Source organism: Oncorhynchus tshawytscha, linkage group LG32, assembly GCF_018296145.1.
Source record: "Oncorhynchus tshawytscha isolate Ot180627B linkage group LG32, Otsh_v2.0, whole genome shotgun sequence".
Lineage (NCBI taxonomy): Eukaryota > Metazoa > Chordata > Actinopteri > Salmoniformes > Salmonidae > Oncorhynchus > Oncorhynchus tshawytscha.
In genome coordinates, this window is record NC_056460.1 from 10,406,097 (window position 1) to 10,425,480 (window position 19,384).

Sequence of the window (19,384 nt, forward strand, 5' to 3'; positions counted from 1 at the left end):
AAAATGAGATCCACCACCTGTGTTCTTGGAAGGGGCGGTGGTAGGAGGGGTCACCTGGGGGCATGTGGGAGAGGTGTGGACCCTCGCAGGCTAAACATGTCCCCACAGGACTAGTGTCGACACGGGGCCTTCCACAAACCAGAGACTGTTCCGACTCTTTGATCTCCATGGATCGCTTGTAAAGCTCCGCTGCTTTCTCAAAGACCCCCTCCGCACAGCTGGGGGAAAGAGAGGGAGGAGAGGAAGATGGACAGAGAAGAGAGAAAACAAGGTTTAGAAAGAGGTATGGGCCTCCCGAGTGGCACAGTAGACTAAGGCACTGCATTGCAGTGCTAGCTGTGCCACTAGAAATGCTTGTTCGATTCCAGGCTGTGTCACAGCCGGCCGCGACCAGGAGATCCATGGGGTGACGCACAATTGGCCCAGCGCCGTCCGGGTTAGGGGAGGGTTTGGCCAGCCAGAATGTCCTTGTCCCATCGTGCAACGGTGACTCCTGTGGCGGGCCGGGTGCATGCACGCTGACATGGTCGGCAGGTGTACGCTGTGTCCTCCGGCATATTGGTGCGGGGGGCTTCCGGGTTAAGCAGGCATTGTGTCAAGAAGCAGTGCGGCTTGGCTGGGTTGTGTTTTGGAGGACGCACGGCTCTCGACCTTCTCCTCTCCCGAGTCCGCACGGGAGTTTCAACGAGGGGACAAGACAGCTGGATAGGAGAAATGGCTCAAGTCACAAACAAATGGTGTAACTTTGCGGATTAAGTTCAGAATGGCACAATTTCATGTGAGGGTGTAGGCCAGGGAGGGGTTGGTGTCCAAGCTCTCATCCTGATGTTCAGGGCTATCTCGTACTCTGCAGTCTCGTACTCCCTCCTCTAAGTGTGAATGGCAGCTAGGTTTTCGAGGGGCACAGTCAGGAACACTTTGGCTGTCGTGGAAAACACAGTAGGGAGACACAGTTTAACATAACATGATCAAAATCATTGGAAGTAGCGAGTATGGCGCCGGAGAGGATGGCTGCCGTTTCACGGGCTCTTAACCAACTGTGCTGTTTTGTTATTTTTTTTGGCGTTGTTTGTCACTTTTTTTTTTTTTAAACTTATTTTGTACATAATGTTGCTGCTACCATCTCTTATGACCAAAAATAACTTCTGGACAGCGATTACTCACCTCGAACTGGACGAAGATTTGTTCTTTAACGAGTCCGAAGCAAAGGATATACTGCTTTCTCGGGAATGACCCCAAATCCCCGTCATTTGCGTGAAAAAAGGGGGCGGAGGTCAGGCTGCCTTCTGAGAATTCATAGGCGAGTGAGTAAACCTCCACTACCATCTGTTCTATTGGCCAACGTGCAAGATTATCCTACCAACAGGACATTAAAAACTGTCATATCTTATGTTTCACAGAGTGGTGGCTGAACGACGACACGGATAATATAGAGCTGGCGGGATTTTCCATGCATCGGCAAGACAAGGAAGCTACGTCTGGTAAGACGAGGGGTGGGGGTGTGTGTCTATTTGTCAATAACAGCTTGTGTGCGATGTGTAATATTTTAAACAGTCTAGAGGTAATGCTCGCCTGAGGTAGAGTAGATAATGACAAGCTGTAGACCACACTATCTACAGAGATATATATTATTCGTAGCCGTCTATTTACCACCACAAACCGATGCTGGCACTAAGACCGCACTCAACGAGCTGTATAAGGTCATAAGCAAACAAGAAAATGCTCATCCAGAAGCGGTGCAGCTAGTGGCCGGGGACATTATTGCAGGCAAACTTAAATCAGTTTAACTCATTTCTACCAGCATGTCACATGTGCAACCAGAGGGGGAAAAAACTCTAGACCACCTTTACTCCACGTACAGAGATGCATAGAAATCTCTCCCTCTTCCTCCATTTGGCAAATCTGACCATAATTATATCCTCCTGATTCCTGCTTACAAGCAAAAACTAAAGCAGGAAGTACCAGTAACTCGCTCAATACCGAAGTGGTCAGATGACGCGGATGAAAAGCTACAGGACTGCTTTGCTACCACAGACTGGAATATGTTCCGGGATTCATCCAATGGCATTGAGGAGTATACCAGCTCAGTTGTCGGCCTCATCAATAAGTGCATTGATGACATGTCCCCACAGTGACCATATGTACATATCCCAACCAGAAGCTATGGATTAGAGGCAGCATCCGCGTCGAGTTAAAGGCTAGAGCTGCCGCTTTCAAGGAGCGAGACACTAATCCGGACGCTTATAAGAAATCCTCTTACGGCCTCAGATGAACCATCAAACAGGCAAAACGTCAATAAAGGATTAAGATTGAATCCTACTCCCATTGTTCTCTGCAGATCCTCTGAAACTCTGTCAGATTAAATAGAAAACAATTGCTTATAGAGTTAGTGTGTGTTGTGACATACAGTCGAAGCAGGCGGTCTCCCTCATGAAAGAGTGCTGCTGAATTACTACCGATCACAACTACACCATATCTACACAAAACCTCTGTATGATGAGCTGGATGTATTCAAACACGGCGTGCTCACTCACACCTGACTACATCCAGATCTGACCCAGCTCGTTACATGCCTAGGAGAAAAAAGATGACCCAACGTACATCATGTGATCTTCGCCAACTCAATAATGAATGTTTTACAGTCAGGAAATAATGACATGTTAGTACTCATGTTTATTTTAAGAGTTTTGTTTTAAGTGGATTTCACATGGGTCACAAGTTCACAACATCATAAATAGGGAATAAAATAATGTAGGAAAATGGGGGAAGAGGAATGTGGAGTACTGACTGTGTTGATGGCCAGTACTGACTGTGTTGATGGCCAGTACTGACAGTTCTGCTGTTAGAGCAGCAGAAGACCCAGTTGACTCAAACTTCCCTTAGAGCAGCAAAATTGTTTACTGGCAAGCAAAACATGTGGGTCACAAAACAGGTCTGCCCCACATGACCTGAATGATGGGATACTGCACCTCCTCCCACCTCCTCCATTGGTTGTCTGATGCAACCAATCATAATCCGTTCTGCTCTGAGAACATGTTGGAGTAAGTGAAATTCCCATGAGTGTTATGCTCATATAATGTAGGGCACAGTATGTGTGTTGGCCTCATCCACTCTGCAAAGGTGTTTCTTTTCAGCTTTTTAGAGGACAGCAACAGACCCTCAACTATGATATCAGTGTGCTGGAATGCATTGACATCTATATTTAATCAACAGCCAAATGTATTAGGCCTACAGAACATTTTTTTCCTTTATTTAACTAGGCAAGTCAGTTCAGAACAAATTCTTATTTTCAATGACAGCCTAGGAACAGTGGGTTATAACTGCCTTGTTCAGGGGCAGAACGACAGATTATTACCTTGTCAGCTCGGGGATTCAATCTTGCAACCTTTCAGTTACTAGTCCAACGCTCTAACCACTAGGCTACCTGCCGCTCCAACATGAACTCTAACCTTGTCATAGAGTCCAGAGAACATACATGACTTGTGGTCCAGGGAGTAAAATGGCTTTTATAAATGGCTGATGAAACAAGTAATACTTTCTCTGATGTCAGTTATGTAACTGTAATATTATGTTTCCACTTTACTCACTTTTAATTGGGCTGGCCAAAGATGTTTAAATGAGAGCTGCCACCTGGTGGCAATGAATGGAACAGGAAATACAAATTCTAGAAATAACATTCAATTTGCCATATGATAGAGCCATATGAGAGTTATAAGGGACCACAAGTAAATTACATCAGTTATCATTCAGCTGATGCAATCCTGTCAGAAGGGAAATATTACAGTATGCGACCATGACACACATAGACACACACACATACATATAGAGAGAGAGGGTTTGAACCCCCATCATCAGGGGTCCAGGGTTATGTTTTATAAATGGTTATGAAACAAGTAATACCAGGGTGTCATGTTATGTAAGGGTTATGTATGGTTCCAGGGTTATGTGCTGGTCCAGGGTTAAATGAGGCTCCAGGGTTATGTGAATGGAACAGGGTTAAATGTGTGGAAATAACCAGGGTTATGTGTGGCCAGGGTTATGTGGGTCCAGGGTTATGTTATCCAGGGTTATGTGTGGTCAGGGTTATGTGTGGTCCAGGGTTATGTGTGGTCCAGGGTTATGTGTGGTCCAGGGTTATGTGTGGTCCAGGGTTATGTGGGTCCAGGGTTATGTGTGGTCCAGGGTTATGTGTGGTCCAGGGTTATGTGTGGTCCAGGGTTATGTGTGGTCCAGGGTTATGTGTGGTCCAGGGTTATGTGTGGTCCAGGGTTATGTGTGGTCCAGGGTTATGTGTGGTCCAGGGTTATGTGTGGTCCAGGGTTATGTGTGGTCCAGGGTTATGTGTGGTCCGTTACCGCTTCACCAGATTCCAGAACTATCTGACCTTCTCAGTTAGTTCAAATCCTGGACCTTCTCATCAACTGAGGTGGACACCACCTTCCCATCCACCATCTCTTCCACGATCACCCTCTTCTGCATGTGGGGGTTATACTCTGTGGAAAGGGCCACAACACAGGAATTCATTCATTCATTGTGTGTATTATGGGTAACAACACTTGATTCTTCATTCATTCATTCATTTGATTAATTATTCTCTGCTTGCTCACCTTCCACCACTTCCTGGACCTTCTCGACCACGATCACTTTCCTGACCTCCTGTCTGACCTCCACATGCTTACTGGAAGACACACGGGAAGAACACTTACGGTCAGCTAAACTCACCAACACACATCCTGATCTACTAGTTTGCAATCAGCGGTGTAAAGTACTTAAGTAAAAATACTTTATAGTACTACTTACAGTGGCAAGAAAAAGTATGTGAACCCTTTTGGAATTGCCTGGATTACTACATAAATTGGGCCATCAAATCAATTTGATCTGATCTTCATCTAAGTCACAACAATAAACAAACATGGTGTGCTTAAACTAATAACACTAATGACTTCTCCAAAAGCTAATTGGAGTCAGGAGTCAGCTAACCTGGAGTACAAGCAATGAGACACGATTGGAGATGTTGGTTAGAGCTACCTTGCCCTATAAAAAAACTCACAAAATATGAGTTTGCTATTCACAAGAAGCATTGCCTGATGTGAACCACACCTCTGTAACGGCCGTTGGTGGAAGAAGGTGAGGACCAAAGCGCAGCGTAGTACGCCTTCATCATTTTAATGATAAAGCTGAACACTAAGCAACAAAAGGACAACCGAAACAGCTCCGTCAGGTGCAAACCACACTAAGCAGAAAATAACTACCCACACCACACAGGTGGGAAAAGGCTACCGAAGTATGGTTCTCAATTCAGAGACAATGATAGACAGCTGCCTCTGATTGAGAACCACACCCGGCCAAACACCAAAGAAAAACAAAACATAGAAAATTAACATAGAATGCCCAACCTAGTCACACCCTGGTCCAACCAAAATAGAGAATAAAAGCCTCTATGGCCAGGGCGTGACAGCCTCGAACAAAAGAGATATCAGAAAACCAAGGATTAAGAATTGTTGACTTGCATAAAGCTGGAAAGGGTTACAAAATATTTCTAAAAACCTTGATGTTCATCAGTCCACGATAAGACAAATTGTCTATAAATGGAGAAAGTTCAGCACTGTTGCTACTCTCCCTAGGAGTGGCCATCCTGCACAGATGACTGCAAGAGTACAGCGCAGAATACTCAATCAGGTTAAGAAGACTCCAAGAGTGTCAGCTGAAGACTTACAGAAATCTCTGGAACATGCTAACGTCTCTGTTGACGAGTCTACGATACGAAAAACACTCAACAAGAATGGTGTACATGGGAGAACACCACGGAAGAAGCCACTGCTGTCCAAAAAAAACATGCTGCACGTCTGAAGTTTGCAAAAGTGCACATGGATGTTCCACAGCGCAACTGGCAAAATATTCTGTGGACAGATGAAACTACAGTTGAGTTGTTTGGAAGGAACACACAACACTATGTGTGGAGAAAAAAAGGCACAGCACACCAACGTCAAAACCTCATCCCAACTGTAAATTATGGTGGAGGAAGCATTATGGTTTGGGGCTGCTTTGCTGCCTCAGGGCCTGGACAGCTTGCTATCATGGACGGAAAAATTAATTCCCATGTTTATCAAGACACTTAACAGGAGAATGTTAGGCTATCTGGTCACAATTTGAAGCTCAACACAAGTTGGGTGATGCAATATGACAACGACCCAAAACACAGAAGTAAATCAACAACAGAATGGCTTCAACAGAAGAAAATATGCCTTCCTGTCCTGACCTCAACCCGATGTGAGATGCTGTGGCATGACCTCAAGAGAGCAGTTCACACCAGACATCCCAAGAATATTGCTGAACTGAAACAGTTTTGTAAAGAGGAATGGTCCAAAATTCCCCCTGACCGTTGTGCAGGTCAGATCTGCAACTACAGAAAATGTTTGATTGACGTTATTTCTGCCATAGGAGGATCAACCAATTGTAAAATCCAAGGGTTCACAAACTTTTCCTACCCTGCACTGTGAATGTTTACACGGTGTGTTTAATAAAGCCATGAAAACATCTAATTGTTTGTTAGTTGAAGCAGACTGTGTTGGTCTATTTTTGTGACCTAGATGAAGATCAGATAACATTTTATGACCAATTTATGCAGAAGTCCAGGTATTTCCAAAGGTACTTAACTTTACTATTTATATTGTTCCCTACTTTTACTTCACTACATTCTTTAAGACAATATTGTGCTTTTCCTTGACACCCAAAGTTCTCGTTACATTTTGAATGCTTAGCAGGACAGGAAAATAGTCCAATTCACGCATTTATCAACCGAACATTCCTGGTCATCCCTACTGCATCTGATCTGGCAGACTCACTAAACCAACATGCTTTGTTTGTAAATGATGTCTGAGTGTTGGAGCCCCGGACTTTCTGTCAATTTAAAAAACAAGAAAATGGTGCCATCTGTTTTGCTTAAAATAAGGAATTTGAAATTATTTACACTTTTACTTTTGATACTTAAGCATATTTTAAACCAAATACTTTTAGACTTTTACTCAAGTAGAATTTTACTGGGTGCCTTTTACTTTTATTTTAGTCATTTTCTATTAAGGTATCTTTACTTTTACTCAAGTATGACAGTTGGGTATTTTTTCCACCACTGTTTGCAGTGAGGTGCCAATAAACAGCTGTCTTCCCCCCATCCCATCCCTTCCACCTCCCTCTCTTTCCTGCCCATCCATTATCCCCTCTCACCTGAATCCTTCTCCATCCAGCAGCCTCCTGTACTCAGCGATCTCCATCTCCAGCCTCATCTTGATGTCCAGGAGGATCTGGTACTCAGAGGCCTGCTGCTGGATGCTGACGTTGAGCTGCTGCAGCTCCTCCTCCATGCTGTTGATACAAACCTGCAGCTGGCTCAGCTGGGAGCCGTTTATATATCAGCGCTCTCCTCCAAGTACCCCTTCTACAGGAATGTGTTTATGTTTGTAAGGGATGAAGGAAATGGAGAAGGAAGGAGGGAGAGGGTAGTAGAAATGTATAAAGAGGGAGATGAAGGGCAGAGATAGTTAGACTGGTGTGCATGAAGGTGTTAGAACACCTTCACATTAGACCACTGTGGAGGTCTGAAAACATCTAACAAACTTTGATTTTGGAGTGTAATGTTCCTTTAAAAACCTAATGGAATTCCATATTTTAGGAACAGAGATAGGGTAAAGAGAAATGCTATATGTTTAGGGATGCTGATTCACTAAGATGGTTTGACATCATAGCAGGCCATGCAGTTCAATCTCCAGGCTCTGGAAGGTCCTCTTCAGGTCGGTCACCTGAGACTGAGAGGTCTTCACCTCTGTGGTGCTGGTGGTGATCTGGCTCTGAAGCACCTCTACCTGACACACACACACACACACACACACACACACACACACACACACACACACACACACACACACACACACACACACACACACACACACACACACACACACACACACACACACACACACACTGTATTAGTCAAGTATAGTACCACTTCCCAAAATACATGTAAATTGTGCCTCTTACAAAAGGCATTTAGGGACCCAGGCCCACACCCTTCGAGGCCCCCTGTCCTATTTTCAGAGGTTGTCTCACCTTGCTCTTGAACCACTTGGCAGCATCTCTCTGGTTCTTTGTCACCATGCCCTCAGACTGGGTCCTCATCTCCTCCAGCACCTTGCTCATGTCCACTGAGGAAGCACAGTCCATATCCACATTCACAGCACCACACTGCTGTGTCCGCATCAACTGCATCTCCTAACAACAGGAAAAGGGGGACAAATTGTGCTATAATACCTGGGATTTGTAGTTTACTCACACACAGGGAAGGGCAAAAGCGCCTGAAAACAATGAGTTACTGTATATTTGAGTACTTATAACAGTGAAGTTGCCTTAGATTTGTTGTGGGTGAGTTTTGCCCCCATGTGGCCAAATATTGAAGGGTCTCAAACCCACTGAGAATTAACAAAGTGCAAAAACAGTGCAAAAACTTAAGGGGGTGCCATTGTGTCCTAATGAAAAAACCCATGTGGCTGTCCTGGCCCATTGACACTTCAGACAACAGCACAAGCATTAAGACTTGGGTGTGTGAGGAGAAATGAGGAGGTTACCTCCTCATGGTTCCTCCTGAGGTAGACCAGCTCCTCCTTCAGCCCCTCAATCTGCATCTCCAGGTCAGATCTGGTGAGCGTAAAGCTGTCCAGGTCTCCTCTCAGACGAGCCACATCCCCTTCCATCTTCATACTCATGTTAGCCTCCGTCGCTAACCTACAGGGGTTCAGGAAAGATACAACTTACCCAACCATGAACTGATCCATAGCTCCTGCCTACCCCCATAAGCATTTCTGTAGATCTGGGAGGATTGGATCTACTCAATCTCAAACCTATAGGCCAAAGCTACAAACAGAAACAGTACACTCACAGAGGCTGTGTACAGTACAAACAGGAAGTGCACCTACTTCATCTTGAAGTCATCAGCTGCAACTCTGGCATTATCCACCCGCAGGATCATCTGAGCGTTCTCCACAGACCTGGCATGGATCTAGGAACAGGAGGACAGCCACAGTCAATGGAATGTAATATCAGAGTCAACTATGTATGGGATATCATGTGTTTAGATCAGCAGAACAGGTTCATGTCTACTGTTCATTCATATACAACAGGACACCATTTTTCAACAGTCAACAAGATAAATACTGAAAGACTATAGGAATTACACCTCTAATCTAGCACTTATCTAATTCATTCTAGTGGCTCTCTTCTTTCACAACCCTGTTGGCATCTTCTCAATCCTATCCCCACCTCCCTTCCCACTGGGCACAGACGTCAATTCAACATTTATTCCACTTTGGTTCAACATAATTACATTGAAATTACATGGAAGCAATGTTGATTCAACCAGTGTTTGCACAGTGGGTTGATACATTAAGACTACATTACCCAGAAGTACCTTGTTGCGGATGTCTGTGATGGTGGCATAGAACCCACTGAGGTCCTTCTTGTGAGTCGGTGATCTCATCTCGTAGAACTCTTTGATCTGCAACTCCAACTTGCTATTGGCTGCCTCTAGAGAGCGCACCTGTGTACACAGAGAGTGGAAGGAATCCGTTCAGTTCATGGGTCTATCCAAAATGGCACCCTATTCCCAATATAGAGCACTACTTTTGACCAGAGCCCTATCAATCAATCAAATGTATTTATAAAGCCCTTCTTACATCAGCTGATGTCACAAAGTGCTGTACAGAAACCCAGCCTAAAACCCCAAACAGCAAGCAATGCAGGTGTAGAAGCACGGTGGCTAGGAAAAACTCTAGAAAGGCCAGAACCTAGGAAGAAACCTAGAGAGGAACCAGGCTATGAGGGGTGGCCAGTCCTATTCAGGCTGTGCCGGGTGGAGATTATAACAGAACATGGCCAAGATGTTAAAATGGTCATAGATGACCAGCTGGGTCAAATAATAATAATCACAGTGGTTGTCGAGGGTGCAACAAGTCAGCACCTCAGGAGTAAATGTCAGTTGGTTTTCATAGCCGATCATTCAGAGTATCTCTACCGCTCCTGCTGTTTTTAGAGAGTTGAAAGCAGCAGGTCTTGGACAGGTAGCACGTCCGGTGAACAGTTCAGTGTTCCATAGCCGCAGGTAGAACAGTTGAAACTGGAGCAGCAGCACGGCCAGGTGGACAGCAAGGCGTCATCAGGCCAGGTAGTCTTGAGACATGGTCCTAGGGCTCAGGTCCTCCGAGAGAGAGAGAGAGAGAGAGAGAGGATTAGAGAGAGCATACTTAAATTCACACAGGACACCGGATAAGACAGGGGAAATACTCCAGATATAACAGACTGACACAAACTCCCGGCCCCCGACACAAACTACTGCAGCATAAATACTGGAGGCTGAGACAGGAGGGGCCGGGAGACACTGTGGCCCCATACGACGATACCCCCGGACAGGGCCAAACAGGCAGGATATAACCCCACCCTATTATGCACTACATAGGGAATAGGATGCACACTCCCATTTAGATAATCCCCAACATAATGGAATTTTAAATAAATTATCAAATCCTGCTATGTCATTGTAGTCATCAGTGGTGTAAAGTACTTAAGTAAAAAATACTTTAAAGTACTACCTAATTAGGTTTTTGGGGTATCTGTACTTTACTTCACTATTTATATTTTTGACAATTGTTACTTTTACTCCACCACATTCCTAAAGAAAATAGTGTACCTTTTACTCCTTAGATTTCCCTGGCACCCAAAAGTACTCATTACACTTTGAATGCTTAGCAGGACAGGAAAATGGTCCAATTCACACTCTTATCAAGAGAACATCCCTGGTCATCCCTACTGCCTATGATCTGGCAGACTCACTAAACACATGCTTTGGTTATAAATTATGTCAGAGTGTTGGAGTGTGCCCCAGACAATCAGTACAAAAAATGTAAATAAATAATCGTGCCGTCTGGGTTGCTTAATATAAGGAATGTAAAATGATTTACACTTTTACTTTTGATACTTAAGTATAATTGAGCAATTACATGTTCTTTTGATACTTAAGTATATTTAAAATCAAAGACTATTGGACTTTTACTGAAGTAGTATTTTACGTGACTTCCACTTTTACTTAATAGAACATGACTTAAGGTATCTTTATGGGTAGTTTTTCCACCACTGGTCCTCATTATGTATTTAGGAACGTGCGTTTATAATAGTAATACAGGTGTATCTTTTAATAATAATAATGAGACTTTCCTTGGAGATTTACAGGCAAACAAAAGGTTGCTGTTTCTTCTCAATAGCAATGATGGAATAAATCGCTTTTAAAAAGTTACAAGTTAAGTAAAAGTTGACCGTATAGTGTATGTGTGTGTGTGTGTGTGTGTGTGTTTGTGTGTATATATATATTTAGTGGCGTACAGCAGGTCAGCCACCAGGGGGAGACTCATGATTGCTCACCAGGTGTACAAGCCCCATAAAGCTGCCAGAAGGGCAGCACACAGGAGAGGATTGGGGGAAGTAAGGTGACTTCTGTGTAGTTGGAGACGGTGGAAAAAGTACCCACATGTCATACTTGAGTAGTAGTAAAGATACCTTAATAGAAAGTTACTCAAGTAAAAGTCACAGTAAAATTCTACTTGAGTAAAAGTCTAAAAGTATTTGGTTCTAAATATACTTAAGTATCAAAAGCAAAAGTATAAATAATTTCAAATTCCTTATATTAAGAAAAGCAGATTGCACCATTGTATTTTTTTTTATGTATGGATAGCCAGGGGTACACTCCAACACTCAGACATCATTTACAAACAATGCATTTGTATTTAGTGAGTATGGCAGATCCGAAGCCGTAGGGATGACCACCCGTTCTCTTGATAAGTGCGTGAATTGGACCATTTTCCTGTCCTGCTAAGCATTTATCATGTAACGAGTACTTTTGGGTGTCAGGGGAAATGTATGGAGTAGAAAGCACATTATTTTCTTTAGGAATGTAGTGAAGTAAAAGTAAAAGTACTCTAGCCCGGCCGATACGAGGAGCTGCGATGTAACGCACCTGGATATGCCACCGTGCGTGCGCCTCACGGCATAATACGGTGCCACCGAGAGTTGGCTCAGGTTTCCTACCTGCCTTAGCCACACTCCCCGTGTGCCCCCCCTCCCAATACATTTTTGGGGCTGCCTCTCGTCCCTGTTGCGCTGCCGTGCTAACTCCTCATAATGCCGCCTCCAGCTCTATCTTGGGGCGGCGATATTCCCCAGCCTGTGCCCAGGGTCCCTTCCCGTCTAATACCTCCTCCCAAGTCAAGTTCTCCAGGTATCGCTGCCTCTCGTCACCACGCTGCTTGGTCCTTTCTTGGTGGGTGATTCTGTAACGCTCGTCTTCCTCCTCTTCTGAGGAGGAGTAGCAAGGATCGGAGGACCAATGCGCAGCGCGGTACATGTTCATGATGAATTTATTAAACACAGAACACTAAAACAAAAATAACACCGCGAATGAAACAGTCCTGTCCTGTGACATACACAAAGACAGAAAACAATCACCCACACCACACAGGTGGGAAAAATCTACCTATGTATGATTCTCAATCAGAGACAACTAACGACACCTGCCTCTGATTGAGAACCATACCAGGCCAAACGCAAAACACAACATAGAAAAACGAACATAGACAACCCACCCCAACTCACGCCCTCACCTAAAACAAAGACATAACAAAATAACTAAGGTCAGAACGTGACAGGGATGATATTAAACCAACTGACAGTGTGTCCCAAACCTCCAGCCCCAAGTCTAACAGGAGCTCCCGCTCAGGTGTATCCTCCACATCCTCAGCCTGCATCAGAGCAGAGGCCGAAAGAGCAGCATTAATAACAAAGGCTGCTGCTCTCAAGTTCAAACACCATCTAGAGGATAAGGAGGAGGAATTGAACCAACAAAAGGTGGAACTGAGGAAAAGAATGGAGACCCTAGAGCTGCAAACTGAAATAGCAGCCGCCTCAGGAAAAATCACGTTATTTTACATCTGCAGGGGAAGAAAGAAAGGCCAACTCAACAATAGATGACATGGATGACTACTTCGATCAAATGGCAGGGAGATACAGGGTTTTCGACCTCGAATTTCACACAGGGCAGAAGGGCACTTCTGCCAGACATGCACCAAGTGTGCATCCCATAGAAGGACCCCAATTCAATGAGCACATTGACATTCAATCAGCCCAGGCTCACAGTGTTCGAGCTCAATCAGAACAGTCAGGACCCAGTGTGATTCAGACAGCAGCTCACGGACAGCACACTGCTGCACAAGACTCTAACCCAAGCAAAGGCTCATCGGTGCTGACCAACTCACATAGAGAGCCACGGGGGACTACAGATGAGACTTTACAAATCATAGGACGACGCTCGGGACATTTCACAGGAAAACATAGAAAACCCTCATCACCATTATCCAAAGACAGAATGAAGTTACCGCTATGTTAGTCAAACAGCATCATCATTCCTTTCTGCCATCCAGAGATATTACTGTTTTTGATGGTGACAATTTACAGTACAGGTCATTTGAACATGGTATAGAGCAGGGGCTGGGCGTCACACTTTCCCCCATCCATTGCAAACACAGCTGATTAATCCAATTGCATTCTAAACTGAAGATCATGATTAGGTGATTATTGGAGTCAGGTGTGTTAGCTGGGGCAAAACTGTGACACCAATCAGGCCCTCGAGGACTGGAATTGCCCACCCCTGATATAGAGAATAGAGCCCAAACTAGCAAGGACAAACTGCACTTCCTCGAATCGTACCCCAGAGGGCAGGCTCGAGAGCTAGTTAGGAGCTGGCTCCAGATAGGGGCTATCAGAAAGCCAGGGGCTTATTGAAAGAGCACTACGATAATAAATACAAGATTGTCAATGCATACATGGAGAAGGCTTTTAGCTGGCCTAGCATCAAATCCGAAGACCACAAGGCATTACAGGCTGATGCATTATACCTTAGAGGCTGTTGTAATGCAATGGAAGATATGGACGAGATGGATCTGGCCTTCAGCTGAAAGAACATCATCCTGAAACTACCCTACAAACTCAGGGAGAGGTGGAGGTTGGTTGCTTGTGAGTTACAGGAGCGCCATGGTAGGTGTGATAGACTCCTTGATCTCATCCTGATAATTGAAAAACAAGTGAGAATAGCTACACATCCAGTGTTCTGTGATATTGGAGATCCTACAGAATCCAGAAGCAAGACTCAAAGGCCACAGTCAAGGCTCATTCACACGTCTATTCACAAGTCCACAGGAAGCAGTATTGCTACCAGCGTGTCATCAGCACAGCATACCCCCCCAAACCCAATACATCAGATGTCTGTTCTGTAACAGCGGACACAAATTGGAGCTGTGTCCACAACTTAGGAAAAGGAGCCACAGGGAGAAGATGGGTTTCCTAAAGGAAAAAAATATTTGTTTGGGTTGCTTGTCAAGTGGACACGTCAAGAGACTGCAATAGACGTCTCAAATGCCGTGTATGTAACCAAACTCACCCAAGTGTGCTTCATATTGAACAGCAGAGCATTCATCAGACGCACTAGTGAGCAGTGGACTGGTTTCTCTGAACATATATGGGGACTGGTTTCTCTGAACATATATGGGCATACTGGGGCCGGGGACCAAGAATGTGTACTTGCTATTGTACCAGTAAAGGTCAAACACAGTAAAGGCAACAGGGGTATCCAGACATACGTCTTCCTACACCCAGGAAGCACATTCTGCACAGAGAGACTGATGACACAGCTTGGCGTCACAGGAAGAGGAGCCAAAATGGTGTTGATGACCATGAATCAAGTAAAAGGAAATTCGATGCACACTCATGTTATCAGAGGATGGACATTTTAGAGTTGAAGAAAAACAACTTAATCGAATTACCTGAAGTCTACACAACATGCCAGTGAGTACAGAAACCGTCCCTACAGAGAAAGGCGTGTCCAAGTGACCTTACCTGAATAATGTAAAGATTCCTGAAACGAATGCAGAAGTGGAGATGTCGATAGGAACCATTGCTCCCAAGCTCATGGAATCATTGGAGGTGGTTAACAGCAGTGACAATGGACCATATGCTGTAAGGACCATGCTGGGGTGAGTGGTCAATGGTCCCCTTAGAAGCCATAATAATGAGGACAAGAGTCGCCGCACTACTGTTACAGCTAACAGAATCTCTGTTTCAAATCTGGAAGAGATGTTGATAAGTCAATACAGCACAGATTTCAAGTCCTACGAGGAGAAAAGGGAAATGGCAGTGGAAGACCAAAGGTTTATGAAGATAATGAATGATTCTGTCAAGTTACAGGAGGGCCATTACAGCCTGAGGTGACCTTTTCAGGAAGGATGATGTCACCTCACCCGACAACCGTCAAGTTGCTGAACATCGCCTCCTAAACGTGAAATGCAAGTTCAAGAGAAATGAACACTTCCGTAAGGAATTGCAAAGGTTTCCTCTCTGATGTCATTTACAAGGGGTATGCTGAGAGAGTGCTAGAAGATCAACTAGAGTGTACAGATGGTAAAGTTAGGTATATTCCACACCATGGGGTGTATCACCTAAAGAAGGGGCCAATCAGAGTGGTGTTTGACTGTGCTGCTACATACAACGGCACATCGCTGAACTCCGAGCTTCTTCAAAGGCCCAGATCTGACGAACAGTCTCGTAGGTCTGCTCACACGACTCCGCCAGGAGCCTGTAGCAATGATGGCCTGACGTACAAGCAATGTTTCAACCAGGTAAAGGTATCACACAGGGACATTTCCTGAGGTTCCTGTGGTGTCCTGGAGGTGACACTAGCCTCTCACCTGTTGAGTGTTGCAGGCGTGTACATCGGTTTGCCGCTGCCTCGTCACCCAGCTGTGCGAGCTATGCATCAAAGAAGACTTCAGAGGAGCGTTGTCATCCGGAGGTGGTTGAAACAATCAGAAATCCTTTTTAAGTTGATGACTGCCTGAAATTCGTGTCCGCTGAAGAGGAGGCAGTACAACTTGCCAAGGATTTCACAGCTGCTTGTCATAAAGGAGGACTCCATCGCTCCAAGTGGGTGAGCAATAGCCAAACTGTACCAGCCTCCATCTCAGAAGCTGAAGGAGCTAAAGAGGTGAGCGTTGAATTTGGACAGAGACAAACTTCCCATTGAGAGATCACTGAGAGTACAATGGTGTGTAGAGAGCAACACATTTACCTTTAATGTTACCATAAAAAATAAAAAAACACGACACACGAAGTATCACTTATGAGTTGGATCCAGTGTTGGTGGATGGAGTTCTCCGAGTCGGAGGACGGCTGTGTAAGGCAGCGATGCCTGACAAAGTTGAGCACCCTGTCGTTCTTTCCAAAGACCTTGACATATCTACACTTATCCTCCGCCACATACATCAACAAACAGGACATGGTGGAAGGAATCACATGCTCTCACTTCTTCGTCAAAGGTATTGGATCACCAATTCAAACTCTGCAGCAAGGAAGATCATCTCAGAGTGTGTTGTGTGCAGAAGTCAAAGAGGCCAGATTGGTGAGCAGAAGATGGCAGATTAGTTACTTGAAAGGATCATGCCAGACATCCCACCATTTACCAATATACCTGTGGATTGCTTTAGTACTATAGACATCAAAAGAGGAAGAGGAAATGTTAAAAGATATGGAGTGATCTTTACATGTCCAGTAGAGCAATACACAATGTAATTGCTTACTGTCTTGACACGGACTCGTGTATCAACACCATAAGAATATTTATGTGCAGAAGAAGACAGGTACAACACGTACGATCTGATAATGGAACTAACTTTGTTGGTACTGACAGAGAACACAGAGAAGCTCTATATGCTTTAAACCAAGGCAAGATCCAGGATGCTCTACTTCAGCAAGGAATACAACAGAGTTTTAATCACCCTGGGGCGTCCCACCACGGAGGAGGCTAGGAAAGGCTCTTCGGGTGATTCGCCAGGTGCTCCATTCCGTCCTGAAACAACAGACCCCAGATGATCAGAATTAGTTTTGGTAGATTGATATACATTTTTGTATCCAGAAGAACAACAAATGTATTATTATTTTTCAACTTGAATCAAACTCTGGACATTGGATTTGTATGTGTCAAGACTAACATTTCACCACTCTCCATTGTGGCTAAAGGATTAGAAAGCAATTTGCATCGAGACAATTATATTGGACAATTTAGCCACTACGCTTATGTTAATGTAATATTTAAGTTTTTACTTTTCAAAAATTTGCAAATATTTCTAAAAACCTGTTTTTGCTTTGTCATTATGGGGTATTGTGTGTAGATTGATGAGGGGGGAAAAACAATTAAATTCAATTTAGAATAAGGCTGTACCGTAACAAAATGCGGAAAATGGCACTGTGCATTCGGAAAGTGTTCAAACCCCTTGACTTTTTCCATGGTTCTCCCATTCTTCTCTGCAGATCCACTCAAGCTCTGTCAGTTGCTGCACAGCTTTTTTCAGGTCTCTCCAGAGATGTTCGATCGGGTTCAAGTCCGGGCCACTCAAGGACATTCAGAGACTTGTCCCAGTAGTAGAAAAGCCAGATTTCAGGTAAGGCTGTTGATAATTGAACCTGCTTGAGATATGCCAATTCCCAGCTAGCAATGAGGAATCGGCCCAGAAGCTTCCCTCTTGCCGGGGGGCCAGAAACCGATTGAATTGGCCCAGAATTCGGGTGTCTGACTCGGCCCGGAATCAAAATGAATGACTGCCCAGAATCGGCCCATTTCCATCAACCAGAATTCAGCGGACATCTTACCAGAATCCCCCCCAGAAGCGGCGATGCAATTTTAAATAAATGCATACAAAATTACCCAATTTAGTAATTTTAAATATTACTATTATACATTTTATACATACAAATTATACCCATCCACAATTTTTTTAAAATTATTATTATTATTTTAACCCCTTTTCGTCATATTCAGTTGTCTTGTCCCATTGCTGCAATTCCTGTATGGCCTCGGGAGAGGCGAAGTTCGAGAGCCGTGCGTCCTCCGAAACACAACCCCACCAAGCCTCACTGCTTCTTGACACAATGCACGCTTAACCCGGAAACCGGCAGCACCAATGTGTCGGAGGAAACACCGTACACCTAGTGACCTTGTCAGCGTGCATGCGCCTGGCCCAACACAGCTGTCGCTACAGCGCGATGGCACAAGGACATGCCGGCCAAACCCTCCTCTAACTCGGACGACACTGGGGCAATTGTGCGTCGCCTCGTGGGTCTCCAGGTATCGGGTATCGAACCAGCTTCTGTAGCAACGCAGTTTTCACTGCGATGCAGTGTCTTAGACCGCTACGCCACTCGGGAGGCCCCATCCATAAAGTTTTTAATGCTTATCAATTTGCACAAAGTATCAAAATACTACTTAAGACTCTTAAAGAATTTAATATAAATGTTCATTTTATTATTTGATCATTAGAAACAATGACAATATATATGGAAGAATAAATAAATAATCAAATGTTAATTATATGAAGCAGCCAGTGTAGTCATCTGCCAGAGAGTAATACATTTAGGCCAGATAACTCACACCAGAATCGTCCCGAGCTCAATCCCCGCATCTTAGCCAAAGTAATACTGCCAAAGGCGGTCCAGACTCGGGCCACATGACCTCACCGAGTTTGACTCTCAGCCGAGTGCCCCAACTCTCATCCACTGTGCTACAGTAGCTGGGTACTTACTTAAACTGCATATTATTTAGAATGCACTGCTTAGTAAAAACAAATGAAGTACACAACAAATATCAACATACTATTCTCATCCATCCTGCAAAGGCGTATCTAATGATCAATTAAGTTGAGTCCCGCCATTATGATTATCAGCTGTTGTCAAAAATATGTAGGTTTCAAAGTACGTTTATTTTTTTGTGTAGTGTGCAGTAAATTCTACTAGATGAAAAGCCTAAATCAGTACATCCTGGAATTTAAAACATTTCTGAAATTTAACATACTAAAAATGAAACGTCGTCTCACTGTCCACTGCGTTTATTTTTAGCAAACTTAACATGTGTAAATATTTGTATGAGAGATAAACTGAACAAGTTCCACTGACATGTGACTAACAGAAATGGAATAATGTGTTTCTGAACAAAGGGGGGGTCAAAATCAAAAGTAACAATCAGTATCTGGTGTGGCCACCAGCTGCATTACGTACTGCAGTGCATCTCTTCCTCATGGACTGCACCAGATTTGCCAGTTCTTGCTGTGAGATGTTACCCCACTTTTCCACCAAGGCCCCTGCAAGTTCCCGGACATTTCTGGGGGGAATGGCCCTAGCCCTCACCCTCCGATCCAACAGGTCCCAGACGTGCTCAATGGGATTGAGATCCAGGCTCTTCGCTGGCCATTTC

At 44.3% G+C, this 19,384-nt stretch overlaps 2 protein-coding genes across 4 annotated transcripts in view; both read right to left on the reverse strand.

Annotated features, from left to right (window-relative positions):
• Positions 1-452: 452 nt before the first annotated feature.
• Positions 453-19,384, reverse strand: part of LOC112242576 (keratin, type I cytoskeletal 13-like) — a 29,762-nt gene continuing 10,830 nt past the window's right edge. The window contains exons 8-11 of one of the 2 annotated variants that reach the window (XM_042310750.1): positions 7,225-7,355; positions 4,608-4,678; positions 4,385-4,493; positions 453-922 (exon numbers count right to left, since the gene is read on the reverse strand). In XM_042310750.1, coding sequence (XP_042166684.1) covers positions 4,393-4,493; positions 4,608-4,678; positions 7,225-7,355 — 303 coding nt within the window. In that variant the 3' untranslated portion in view covers positions 453-922; positions 4,385-4,392. Of the gene's footprint in view, positions 923-4,160; positions 4,494-4,607; positions 4,679-7,224; positions 7,356-19,384 lie in introns of those variants that run through there. The other variant, XM_042310749.1, reaches the window with a different exon arrangement.
• LOC112245521 (keratin, type I cytoskeletal 42-like) lies at positions 7,362-10,130 on the reverse strand. Of its 2 annotated transcripts, none has more exons than XM_042310752.1 (6): positions 10,007-10,130; positions 9,458-9,586; positions 8,967-9,049; positions 8,619-8,775; positions 8,104-8,265; positions 7,362-7,855 (listed from the first exon to the last, which is right to left on the reverse strand). In XM_042310752.1, the coding sequence occupies exons 1-6, from the start codon at positions 10,043-10,045 to the stop codon at positions 7,814-7,816; spliced, it is 612 nt and encodes a 203-aa protein (XP_042166686.1). In that variant the 5' UTR covers positions 10,046-10,130; the 3' UTR covers positions 7,362-7,813. The 2 variants fall into 2 exon arrangements, with proteins under 2 accessions (XP_042166686.1, XP_042166685.1); XM_042310751.1 differs by having other exon boundaries at positions 7,362-7,859; positions 10,007-10,129.